The sequence below is a fragment of the Bombus pascuorum genome, chromosome 14, assembly GCF_905332965.1.
Source record: "Bombus pascuorum chromosome 14, iyBomPasc1.1, whole genome shotgun sequence".
Classification (NCBI taxonomy): domain Eukaryota; kingdom Metazoa; phylum Arthropoda; class Insecta; order Hymenoptera; family Apidae; genus Bombus; species Bombus pascuorum.
The window spans coordinates 5181335-5194277 of NC_083501.1; the positions used below are offsets into that span (position 1 = coordinate 5181335).

General features: G+C 26.7%; 3 protein-coding genes across 12 annotated transcripts; 2 read left to right on the forward strand and 1 right to left on the reverse strand.

The window, feature by feature from the left end:
* Positions 1-663: 663 nt before the first annotated feature.
* On the reverse strand, positions 664-2533 carry LOC132914000 (LDLR chaperone boca). The gene is made up of 6 exons (XM_060972740.1): positions 2407-2533; positions 1984-2219; positions 1821-1895; positions 1286-1446; positions 1062-1206; positions 664-973 (listed from the first exon to the last, which is right to left on the reverse strand). Exons 2-6 carry the CDS (start codon positions 2134-2136, stop codon positions 890-892), a joined length of 618 nt encoding a protein of 205 aa, XP_060828723.1. The 5' UTR covers positions 2137-2219; positions 2407-2533; the 3' UTR covers positions 664-889.
* LOC132913983 (serine/threonine-protein kinase 11-interacting protein) lies at positions 2296-10865 on the forward strand. Of its 10 annotated transcripts, none has more exons than XM_060972703.1 (20): positions 2458-2477; positions 2783-3017; positions 3348-3883; positions 3957-4253; positions 4451-4644; positions 4746-5070; positions 5150-5554; positions 5630-5708; positions 5768-5942; positions 6024-6153; positions 6231-6419; positions 6813-6890; positions 7269-7404; positions 7510-7634; positions 7716-7853; positions 7935-8125; positions 8206-8303; positions 8385-8590; positions 8663-8964; positions 9067-10865. In XM_060972703.1, exons 3-20 carry the CDS (start codon positions 3430-3432, stop codon positions 9259-9261), a joined length of 3717 nt encoding a protein of 1238 aa, XP_060828686.1. In that variant the 5' UTR covers positions 2458-2477; positions 2783-3017; positions 3348-3429; the 3' UTR covers positions 9262-10865. The 10 variants fall into 10 exon arrangements, with proteins under 10 accessions (XP_060828687.1, XP_060828688.1, XP_060828686.1 ...); XM_060972702.1 differs by lacking the exon at positions 2458-2477 and adding an exon at positions 2549-2675; XM_060972700.1 differs by lacking the exon at positions 2458-2477 and adding an exon at positions 2584-2701.
* On the forward strand, positions 10792-12903 carry LOC132913994 (carbonic anhydrase 2-like). The gene is made up of 7 exons (XM_060972731.1): positions 10792-10906; positions 10970-11008; positions 11076-11243; positions 11307-11460; positions 11526-11631; positions 11693-11920; positions 11998-12903. The coding sequence occupies exons 1-7, from the start codon at positions 10867-10869 to the stop codon at positions 12166-12168; spliced, it is 906 nt and encodes a 301-aa protein (XP_060828714.1). The 5' UTR covers positions 10792-10866; the 3' UTR covers positions 12169-12903.
* The last annotated feature ends 40 nt before the right edge of the window (positions 12904-12943 follow it).

A 12943-nucleotide genomic window follows, 5' to 3' on the forward strand; every position in this document is an offset into this window, starting at 1 on the left:
TATATTGATTTGATTAATTATTTTTATATTACCTTTTTACTTTTGATTTTATAGGAAAGACCGAAACCGAGGCAGCATGCCAGAACCTGTGCATCATCAAATAAATGCTGCTCGCAAAACATTTCAAACGCTTTACCAAATCTCGAAGCTATTGAATACAAATTTAGATCCTACAACATTAAGTATATGCATACGATTATGCGAGAACGGCGTAAATCCATATGCGCTTGCAACAGTTGTTAAAGAATTACAAAGAGAAGTAAGAGCCATGGATAGTATGAATCAACTTGATTCTCCCACGAGCAAGTCTAGTTTAAATAAGTAATCGCCAATTATGTCTTCTTCATAATTTAGATATTCAAATGAACTCTGTTAATCTATAATTTTGTACACATATTCCGATTATATATTCTCAACAATGAAATATTGAACTGTTTGTATTGCTTATGAGATTATTGATTGTTGCCCACTATTATATCTTTAGTGATGTTACTGATGAATTGCTATTAGTTGAATTTGTCAATATCTAAAGTATACTTTTAATATTTGTAATTGTTCTAACATAAGGCCAATAAACATGTGACTAATAATTACTGTTTATAACGTTGCATATGAAATACATTTATTTTGCTGTAGAAATGATGTAGGAAATAGAGATTTCACTTCTCTATAGGATAAATCAAGTTTATTTATGATATTTATAAGTATTTCAGTAAGTTATAAAATATTTAAATAAAAGTAATTTAAGTTGTATATTTTTAGAAACAAAAAATATTTGTATCAAAAATTGTCTTGTACTTATTTGCTTATAGATATAGATATATATCTACATGTACAAAAATAAACAAATGAAAAATATTCAGTATCTTCGAAAAATTTATAATATAAATTATAGCTCCTCTTGTTTATTACTATTGTCCTTCTTAATATTTCGTTTACTTGCTTGTTTATTAAGTTTTGCCATTTTTTCACTCTAAAAAAGTCATCAGATGATTATAAATCATACAAATTTTTATTTCGTTACCTTTTTCTTTTGTTAATGTATTTTAATATTCTCATACCTGTTTCTTTGGATCCCTAAAATAAGTTTGGCCTTCAAGAGTCACATGAGACAATTCTGGTTGTTCCAAAAAAAAGTTTTTTGCATCTACAGCTTGAGAACCCTCGTGAAATAGAAACACAGATCTTTTTTGATCAATTGGATACCTGTAAAAGATTCAACTATATTATATAAGTGTTTTTATTATTTTAACACATTAAGTATAAAATGAAGAAAAAATACTACCTTTCTGCAATAATATGATTATTTTGAAGACTAGTCTGCCAAATTTTCATTATAGTCTCAGCTTCTTCAACTGACAAATCTTCATTTGTATCAACAAACATCATCACACTTTTACCTTTTTTTGTCACTTTCAGTACGTTGTCAGGATTTGACATATCAAGCTATTATATAAATAAATATAGATTACATGGAAGAACATACAGAAAACATGATATAACAAGCTAAATAAAAAGATTATATAAATAAATATAGATTACACAAGAGAAAAATATAATAAGTACAATTTTGTTAATTTTTTGATTCTGATGTTATTCAGTAGTTAAAAGATTGTATTTTAAAACTGCTTTCATTGGATTTTATCCATAATCCATTTATAAGGTAAAGAGTTAATTAAGTTCAAGAATATTAAATTTGGTAAATACTGTAATATGACTATAAAAATTTAGTGCTATAAAAATGAATAATATATGTAAATATTTTTTATAGTCAGTGAAGATGTACAAAATTAATTCATAAAGTTTTTTAAATACACTACCTTCGATAAATCAATTTTTGGGCTAGGCCTAAGATATTCTGGTAATTCATCTGGTTCCAATGGTTCATCATTTTCCTAATAATAAAAGAATTATAATCTTTGTTAATTCCTTTTACTCTATGTAAATATGGAATTTAAAAAATTAAAAAAAAACGTAATATACCTCCCACTGATCTAACAACTGTTCTAAATCTGCATCATTCATATCACGTATATCTTTGTCTCGCCATGACTTTTTTTTATTTGATTTTCTATCATCGGTTGCATTCACGTAAATTAACAAAAATATACTATAAATAATAATCTCGCTCCTCATATTTGAGAATTGTAAAAATCAACACGTCGATACAAAATTTACAGTTCTTTGATCATCAAATAGTTAATACATTTTAAATGTTCCTAATAAATTACACAAAATTTTATAGAAGTTTTTCTAAGAAATCTATATTTGAAATTTATTCTTTTATAATATATCTCAATCTCAATATTCACGACTGAAATGTGAATGAATTTGTGCTTAACAAGAACAAGTTTCATTCATCTTATATCAATACAAAAACGTGATTAGTGTTGCCACCTATCGTACTAGAAATGATGACAAGAAAGACAACAATGTCGACAGTTTTATACGATGTTATAAATTGCAAATTACAGTCAGTATGTCACTTTTGCCATTGTTTAACCTCATTAAAAATTTCATAGTAACTATTTACTAAAGCTTGTACCACGAGAAACAATTCGGTTATCTTGTTACTAACGAAATAAATTATTCTAATTAACTGTATTATTTGGATACAAAGTAGGACAGAAACGTTTTCCTAATTTTTTTTCTCTTGTGTTGAAACGATTTTTGAGGTACATCTACAGTATTACAATACGCAGTAATGTGAATTTTGTAATACTGGTTGTAACAGTTATGTAATATAATTGAATTGTTTATAAATATTAAGTATGTATTTTAGGGTTTCATTTTTTGGTGAGAGTGCATGCAAGATAACGCAAGTTAAGGTTATTCAGTTGCAAGATGATAGATAACATTTTACGAATGATCATTTATTAGTCATTGACAGACACATAATCTCTTGTATTGTTTATTTGTGATAACATGTGTGAGACTGTACTTCCTACATCATTTGTCACTTAAGTATATATTTTTCACTGACTAAGCGGATGATCTAAGCAATGTATAATAATCTAGTAAGTGCTTTGCCATTTCCTTTATATTTGCTAAATTAATACTGTGCATTACTTTCTTGCTATGATTTACAATTAAAAATATAAGAATAGAACTGTCTAAACATTTTTCTGAATAATATGTAAACTCTGTTTTTTATTTAATGTAATAGAAAATGTTTAAGGCGCATTATGTTAATTATAAGAGCGTTTTATTTACAAAACTAAAAATAGGAATTTTTAGATATATTGTAAGAAAAATTGAGTGATCTGTAAAATATTATTAATGATTAAATGAAACTTTTATTCGTATATTACATTAGGTAGTAATAAGTTTATTTTGCTACTTCGTAGATTGATATGAAGATACATTGGAATCAATCTTAAAATTATCATTGAAATTTGTTGGCTTTTATAAATTGGAAAGGATACAAAAATGAGTAAAATTCAAAATGAAACTATTATGCAAGAGATAATGGTACTTGGAAAGCTCCTGCATCAGAATGGAGAAAAAGTATTAAATGCATCTGGCAAACTTTCTTTGTCAACTACTTTACTATATAATTTAAATGAAGCTTTTTCTCTGATCGTCGATGGATGTGAAAATTTAGAAGCTTCATTTCAAGTATGCAACAGCTCAAAAATTGACATATTCCGTGATCTGAAATTTCTACATGACTTTGTACAGAAGACAATTGGACTAAAAGTGACTTATTGTCCAAGCAATCCTAAGATACCCGTTGATATTACTAAATTTAGGTGTTTGAAATATCTAGAATTAAAAAAAGTTAACATTGATACTGTAAAAGGACTCAGAGGTGTTAGAGGCCAACTTGAAAGCATTGTTTGTACTGGTAGAAAAGGAGTTTGTACTGTAAAACAACTCTTGGGTAATTATAATTAAAAATTTATAATTTTTAATTAAAAAATGGATTTAATATTATAAACATTATTTTTATGCAGTGAATTGTGGTGGTGATACTGGTGTTGGGTTTGTATGGGGTTCTTTGAAACATTTGGCATTACCACACAATGCTCTTGAAAAATTAGATACATCTTTAGAGTTAGTACCATGGTTACAAGTAATAGATTTAAGTCATAACTTGATAACATCTGCAGATGAATTATCTTGTTTGCCAAATTTAAAACATGTAAATCTTGGATATAATAAACTTGAAACAGTACCCACCTTTAATGAAGCAGCATCACGTTTATTACAAGTAATAGTTCTGAAGAATAATTACATAGAAAGTTTAAATGGTAATGTATTAGTGTATTTAATTATTTTGAGTTTGAGTTTAAGTTTTATTTTTCTTTCAGTACATTAGTGTTACATCAAAAAATGGTGTTTTTAAAACCATTCTGCTTTCATATTGTCAGTTTGCTTATGCTATTGCACATACACACATAATTTATAAAAGCAAAAATATATTTATGAATTATCTTTGTTCAAACAGGTTTGCAAAGTTTGGAATGTTTAACAGCATTAGATTTATCTTATAATTGTTTGATGGAACATTCAGTCTTGTGGCCTTTAGAGAAAATGTCTGCTTTGTTATGGGTATCCTTAAAAGGCAATCCCTTGTCATATCATCCAAAACATCGATTATTATCCATAAAACATTTACATCCATGTTTGAGTGATAGCAAGGTAGGTAGATGTAAAAAACGATAATATGCTATATTATTACAAAATGTAAATTTCGCAACATTTAAGTATTATATAAATATAAATAAAATTTCACGATTTAGTTGGTTGTAGATCATTCATCACTTTCAAGATTAGAGAAACAAATTATTGCAGAAAATCGATTCTTTATCATCAGATCTGAAAAATCCGTGTCGAACGAGTTACTCAACTCAATGTCAAATTCCTTAAATTCTAGTAGTTTACCTACATCTATTAACACGTCTACGATTAGTGATTTTGTAGCAGGAACATCTGCAGAAGGGACAGGTAGCATGGAAAAAAGTTTTTCTAAAAGTAAAAAGAAATCAAACATAAAGGAAGCAGTTATCGCGGAAGTCGAGCAAGAAAAAGATGATTTAAAAGCAGATCGTAGTATTTCTTGCTTAGGTAATAAATTACTTTCAATTTTAATCATTTTTTTATGATGTTGAGACATATATTATTCTTTTGATATTATTATTCACAGAAATTTCGAAAGGACATTTAGAAACAAAAAAACAAATTTTGGAGATACGAAGAAGATATGGAGAAGATAAGTGGTTAAGTAGTCAAGCTGGCACATTTGTTCAAGATATTATGGGAATACAACCTCCGACATATTCAATAACATCGGAATTTACGATAGAAAATTTAAACGCTAAAGATATTGTGCATAGTATTGAAGATTCTGTAAATCTTTTGATGAAAGATACACACATGAATGAATTAAACGATAAATCTGAATCTTTAAAGCAAGAAATTAATGAATTTAACGACGAAAAAAATGGAAGTAAAGTATTAACTGAAGAAGAGAATGTTTCCGAGGTTTTACTGAACAATGACACAAGCGTTCTTGAGAATCTGTCTGAGCCTCCTTATGATCCAGAACAAGGTATATTATAAAGAGTAAATTGTATATATCGTTAAAAAATTACTTTATTTTAATTGTTGCATTTTTAATATCTAGAAGTTGGGAATTTGTACCGGGTTCAAAGGAGGAAAAATTCAAACGAATTGGAAGATTTGTTTTTAATAATAACAACACAGTACGTATTCTTTATTGTATTAAAGAATTTTACATTTTCATTTTATAATATAATTATAGTGTTATTCGAGAGAGAGATTCACTTACTGGGAAACTGAGATGCTGTTGGTCAACAAGTTCTGTATTATCGTGTGTACTTGGTAGAAGTGAACCAGTGACAGTAGATATAATTTTCGATACCACACGTGAACATCGTCAAAATAGGAGATATTTGGTAGAACCAAACATTGCAAAAGTAAGAAATAAGAAAATGCAAACAGAGATATAAATGGCATGTAAATAGTATTAATGTACTACATATTTGATCGTTTTGTAGGAAATAGTTCAAATAATTAACGAGAGAATAGAAAAGAGAACGATATTGTTGAAAGTTTTTAAATGTATGAAATGTTCAACTCATTTTTCCCAAGATTCAGAATATATTTTCATAAATTCATCTGCATCAGGTACATTTTCAATAATAGTTATAGATTGGAAGACATTATAAGTTACAAGCACGTTTAGTATTGTAAAAAATTCCAAGTTCCAGGTACAAACCAATTGAAATGTCCCACCTGTGGAAGTACTTTAGTTATAGAAACAGACGAATTATCGATGTTGGATATGGAAAATGATACTTCTAAAGGTTTATTGGAAAGCGTAACTAAAAATCAACATTCTGAGAATTCAGTAAAAACCAATCTACAACATTCTGAATCTTCTTCTAGCATTGGTAAGTCTCACTCATATCTGCGCATGTAATATGAAAATGAATGAAACATTTGATAAAAGTTATGAATTTTTTAATAATGAGCTGTAATATCTTGAGTTTACTTCATATAACACAGTTTTTATAATTTATGCGTGGTGTTCAAATTTATTTATTTTAAAATATTAAGTATGTAATAAGAGCTATGTATTTATGAGATTTCTACAATAAAAAGTAACCATATATATTTATTTGTTTATGATGTTAAGATTTTGTAATATTAGTATCTTTAAGTTCTATGATAAAAATAATATTTATTAATTTATCGAATGTGGATGCACTAATTTCGTAACTGCTAACTGCATATCCGTGCATTGTACTATTGACTGAGACTATAACATACTAATCCCGGTGCAGGTGGAGCGGGGGTACGAGCTATATCTGTCACCACTTCTTTGGTGCACTCCGACTCTCACATCCAAGCTCAAGTCCGCTGTAAGCTTCAGCCACACTATGTGATTACAGCACTTTCTGTTTTCTCAAGCTTTCTTCACAATTAAAGATATAAAGCTATGATATTAGTTGCTTTACTATCTATGATTCTATACTACTATTATCAAATATCTTAGGCTCATATTTTTATTTTTGTATTTGCGATACATTCGTTTATTCTAAACAATTATAACAATTTGCATAAAAAAAAACTAGCCATAAGAAAAAATACACAGAGACATATAAAGGAAAATGTGGCCTTTTCAAGTTAAATAAAACAAAAAGAAAAGTATGAGTATCTTTTTGATTAATATATTCAAATAACAAATAGTATATATTAAATTTAGATGAGTTGTAATTATTTTACTTTGTTATTAATAGGTTCAGCAACAAGTTTAGAGGAATCAAGAGAATCAACACCATCTGCAAATGTACTAGATAAAAAATATGAAAGTGACATAGAAGTACTCAGTAATCCAAGTGAAAGTAGCATTGAAGTTCTAGATGATGGGTCAAGGTAAATTATATTTTTTAATATTTTTGGTATAGACAATTATTCAATATGTTTTCAATATGTTCATTTATATAAAATTTGTTCTATATCATGTCCATATTAATACAGAACACATCTTACACCACATAGAAAGCGTTCTTCAGAGGAAAGACGTGCTGCAGTTGCTCCATGTCTTTTAACAATACCAGATGCAGCACCAATTATGACTGGTTTAACAGAGAGTAGCTCCTCAGGTTTGTTAAAACTTCTATTTTTTTTTTTTTTTTGGTTATAAAAATTATTTTAGATTTATTATTAAAATGCTATGTCTACAGGTTCTTTAACGAATAGTATTTGTACCGCATATGAAAATAAAGCAATGAGACAAATTAATGCAGATGAAAAATCCCTTAGTAATAATGATAAAGAGACCAAATCTTCACCAGTAACAAATTTAACTTCTATGCTAGGAGGTTAGTAAAATTATATATTTTTAATATATTAACATTTAATTTGTGTATATATCAATATTCATTTAATGTGAATAATTTTAGGACTACTTCAGAGTATAAAAATTGGCAGTAATAAACCATTAGAGCTAAAAACAGAAGAAACGTCGCATTTAATGGGTAGTAATATCCAGTATTCTTATGCGGATTTCAGTAGTATAGATCACAGAATAAAACTACATATCATTTTAAATATATTTGAACATGAAAACGAAGAGCTTATTCTTCTTCTCAGGGTAACACTGAACTTCATATAATCCAAGCCATTAAACTAACATTCTAAGTGAATGTTGTTAATTTATTCGTAAATTTTTAGGCAGAGATCCTAATGCAAAATACAAAAGATACATTTCCTGGTTGTGTGGTTTTATCTACGTCGAAAGTTTATATTCTTAAAATTGTTGGACCAGAAGGGTAATAATAAAATAAAACATAATTTTATTAGAATTCCATTTATTGGAAATCTGTTCTATTTTTATATTGTTGTTATTATAGAGAAGACCCACAACGCTGGTTGCATAAAGAAATTAGCTGGACTATAGATAGATTAAGACGTTTCTCTCCGATACCATTTAAGCAAGGCGTCCTGATTGAATTAGAACAACCTAACAAAACAAATGACGAATTGAATTCTACTATTACATTTTTATGCGTTTTACAAGACTTACAAAGAACGCTCAACTTTTTGCTTTATGTTACTGGTAAAGAATAGAAACGTCGTTTATTTTATACTTAAATACCATCAAGCCAATAAGCCAATTCTTTGTTTGCAGATTTTTTATTACCACCGATTTGTGAAGAAGTCGAACTCAAAATATCAGAACATTGTACTTCTTTAATGCATGAATTATTAAAAAATTGCAAAAACTACCAAGATAAAGATACTATTAGACACCTTGCTTTATTTTCTTCTGCCTTGTTAAAATATCAAGACCTCGAAATTCAACTGAAATTATCAAGCTTAATAGTAACTACTTCCGTCTTGGTAATATGCAATATGCAGTGGCTTCTTCCAGGTAACAAGGAGTTGCCACAGATAATAAGAGAACAAGCAATGAGCAATTTGATTGGAGTTGTAAGTATCGAAATAATATTAGTAAAATTAAAAACGGAAATCTTTACGAAAAACTGTACTTTGATTTTTTGTGATTAAACGTATTGGTTGTTATATTTTTAGGAACATTATAGCTCCTCAATAACTTTAAATTTCTTAGATGAAATAATAGGACAAGAGGAAAGGTGGGTTTTAGACTTCGTTTCTACGAGTGCTGCTGAAATAGTCATTACTTCTATACGGTCTCCATGGGAGGAACTGTTTTCAATTCCCTTACAAAATATGGTTTGCAAATCACAAGATAGCGAAAGCGCATAGAACACTAATACGTACAGGAAAGTATTCTAGTCGTATAAAACACGTCATGTGAACTTTTAAACGAGTATAGGTTCATTAAATCAAATTAATAGTTTACGCAATTTTGATGTGTTAGTGAAACTCATAGTTAATTTGTACAGAAATTGTAATTTCACCAAATGATCACATAGAATAGTATATTATTTGACTAATAAAAATATATAAAAATCATAATATAGCAAATATTATATCATAAATAATACTTGCTTGTTTTTATTTCTAATTGATTTGTTATTTTGTATCTTTTTCCAACTAGAGATTATTTAAATACTTATTATAAGAAAATATAATGTAAAAATAGGAAAAATATTTAAAAGTTTAATAAGTAGTGTGAACAATCATTTTCATATCTAAAAAAATTAATTATCTTATATAGATATATTTATGATAACTTTTTTTAATTGTATTGAAATATTACAAATAATATATCTTTTTAAATGGTTTCTAATAATTTTTTATATTCAATTTGTTGAAAGACATAAAATTTCAAATGGTGCTATTAATATTAAGATACAATACATAACCTTTTATATCAATAATTTATTGTATACATTAAATAACTGAATGCTTCACACAGCAATAGTTATAGTTTATTTATTATTTTATTGTTAGGAACATTATACATATTCTACTCAACAACAACAAATTTGTTTTTTTATATATATATATATCATATAGTTATTGATACAATAAAAATTTTTATAATTACATGATTTTTATATTGCAAAGAGAATAAAGTATATAAACTTGTCTTTTTTGAAATATTTGGAAATATCAGAAGCATAAAAATCTTATAAATATTCAAAGAATTTGTATGCTTTCTTTGCAATACTATAGAAATAAATGCAATTTTCACCATGAACAATACTTAAATAATAATCTGTGATGAACTGATTTTTATTATTTATGTTTCTACCTATACATATATATGTATTTCGTGTGCATGTGTACATATTGTAAAACTATATTATATTACGATTTATAACAAGATGAAACAAATGTAAGACAATTTTATATCAACTTTGTCAAAGTCACTAATACCTTAGCTTAAATATTGGAACTAATTGTAAATTTACGTATTGTACCAATTATTTTTCGGAAAATGTTGAATTTTTAAATAATTAATATAACAATGTATTATGAGGATGGTATATATTATTTGTATATATGTAAATAAATTGTTATAATATCTATTATACAAGCTATATCATAAAGTCATATCAAAGAAAAACATATACTTAAAAGTGAATATTATGTACAGAGCAAATGTGCTTGAATTTCGTGTTACTATAGTTCTACTTGAAACAAAATACACTGAGATGTGTGTACATAAGATATCCTGTATTAATGATGATAATGGGGTATGCAATATGTAAATGAAACAGTTGGGAGATGCTAGAAATAACTTAGTGTGTTATATGGGCCCATACATAAAGTATGTATTGCAAGAATGTGCAATTATCGCATTACGTTGCTTGTTAATAGTATCGTTAAATGTCGTTCGAGTTGTAAGAGTAAAATTGAAGTACTAAATTGTGAGAAAGAATAAATTAAAATTACATTAATATGATCTGTATTATAAAATGTGTAATATTGGCGACAGCTAGTAAGTTTAATTATTTTTATATTATTTTATTGTATTACTTGTAACAGAAAAATATTTTTTTAGTACCAATTATTGCTGGATATTTTAGCTATAGTAAACGTGGTATGTATAATGTCTCCCAATACATTTCTCATAATATTTTTATTCTTCATTCAATACAATATTCCAGATCAACATACATGGATTCAAAATTTTAAATTATGTGGTGGAAAATTGCAATCTCCAATATCCATATCATCATCCAAATCAATAACTCTTCCTTTACCTGCACTTGAAGTAATTGGCTATCATGATTTTCTACCTAGCCCATTATATTTAGAAAACAATGGTCATTCAGGTATTGTCATTGGATTTTATCCCAGAATAATACTTAATAAGTAGTCTATGTCTGTTTTTTCAGTTGTAATTAATATAAATAATCACTTAAGAAGAAGACTACCTTATATATTTGGAGGCTCACTTGATATAAATCAAGAATATGAAGTAGATCATTTGCACTTTCATTGGGGCGCAAAAAATAACAGGGGATCAGAGCATACTTTAAATGGTGTTAGGTAAAAGAACAAAACATATATATAAACTTTATTTTGTTTATTTAATTTTCTCATTTATCCTATAGATATCCTATGGAAATGCATATAGTTCATAAAAATAGGGCTTATTCAAATTTATCTAATGCACTAAATTACAAAAATGGTCTTGTAGTTCTAGGAATCTTTTTCCAAGTAAGTTCTTATAAAATAAACCTTTTTTCAGAACATTACTTTATTTAGGTTTTATATTTAGTTACAGGAAGAAGATAACAAATCCTTATACTCTATCGTAAATGCCTTAACAAACGTGCAATTCTTAAATAATGAAATAGCATTAAATAAGCCTATAAGGCTAGTTTCATTATTGCCTAAAAATATAGATGTATTTTATACTTATAAGGGTTCATTAACTACACCACCATGTAATGAAGTAGTAACCTGGATAATTTTTCCCACGCCTGTATCAATATCTGTTTCGCAGGTACTTCTTTACTAATTAGTTTCAATCAATATTTTTTTTCATAGAAATTTATTTTTATATGTATTATTTGTTTGCAGTTAAAGAAATTTAGAAATCTTTTCAGTAAAGATGGTATGTTAACTGATAATTATAGAAAATTACAAGATATAGGACTTAGAAAAGTGTATGTTAGAAGATTAAATCCATATTTAGTTGCAAAATATAACGAAGAGATTTTTAATGTTACGAATTTAAAGTGGTTTTCGTAATTAAATAAATTCTAGATTAAATTAATTTTCCAACTTTGAGTTGTTTAAAGAAAATAAAATACGATATATTTTTGTAAAGTATTCAAAAGTATTTTAAAAAAATATTGAATTGAAAATGTAAATTTCTATGATGTTCAATTAAGAATTATAAGTAATCTTAGAAATAATTTATATTACACGAAGATATCTTCGTAGGCAAAATTAAATGGTTTCGGAGTAGTATATCACAAGGTATAATTGTACTGTAAATGGCGGTATTTTAAAGCTTTAAAAATTACTTTTATCTTTTTAAGTTGATTTATATATATTTTTTTACGCGAATCAATGCGTAGTTTTATTCTCTAGAAAAAAGTGTTAAGTATTCTTGTGTTCACTTTCCTTATCTTTCATTTGACAAAATTTACAAACTTAAAAGATAAAATATCTTTCAAATTAATTGTATTAATCGTAAATGAATTTAAAAATATTTTGAAATTTTTTAAATGTCTTCACTCTCTTACTATTCTAAACTATTTAATTTTATCCAGAGAAATTTTCTTCTATTTCTTACTATTTTAAAACTATAAATCACTAAATTATGTAATATAAAAAGAACTAAATAAAAACTGACGAATGATGTTCAATAAAAGATCTTTTTATTTAATAAGAACAATATAACATAAACTTCATAAATCGATGTAAAATAATAAAGGTGGTGAATAAATACATTATTATCAAATATATTTATTAAAGACAGGCAGAAACTTTATCAATCGTCGTATGTAATACGTATGTA

Bases quoted from the DNA above. Each gene is read 5' to 3' on its own strand.
- LOC132914000 (XM_060972740.1), bottom strand. From the start codon at position 2,136: ATGAGGAGCGAGATTATTATTTATAGTATATTTTTGTTAATTTACGTG. The intron at 1,447-1,820 runs GTAGTGTATTTA...TTTATATAATAG, and splicing joins CAAAAATTGATTTATCGAAG to CTTGATATGTCAAATCCTGA. The intron at 974-1,061 runs GTATGAGAATAT...TGACTTTTTTAG, and splicing joins TTAGGGATCCAAAGAAACAG to AGTGAAAAAATGGCAAAACT.
- LOC132913983 (XM_060972704.1), top strand. From the start codon at position 3,430: ATGAGTAAAATTCAAAATGAAACTATTATGCAAGAGATAATGGTACTT. The intron at 3,884-3,956 runs GTAATTATAATT...ATTTTTATGCAG, and splicing joins TACTGTAAAACAACTCTTGG to TGAATTGTGGTGGTGATACT. The intron at 7,635-7,715 runs GTTTGTTAAAAC...CTATGTCTACAG, and splicing joins AACAGAGAGTAGCTCCTCAG to GTTCTTTAACGAATAGTATT.
- LOC132913994 (XM_060972731.1), top strand. From the start codon at position 10,867: ATGATCTGTATTATAAAATGTGTAATATTGGCGACAGCTA. The intron at 11,009-11,075 runs GTATGTATAATG...ACAATATTCCAG, and splicing joins TTTTAGCTATAGTAAACGTG to ATCAACATACATGGATTCAA. The intron at 11,921-11,997 runs GTACTTCTTTAC...ATTTGTTTGCAG, and splicing joins TATCAATATCTGTTTCGCAG to TTAAAGAAATTTAGAAATCT.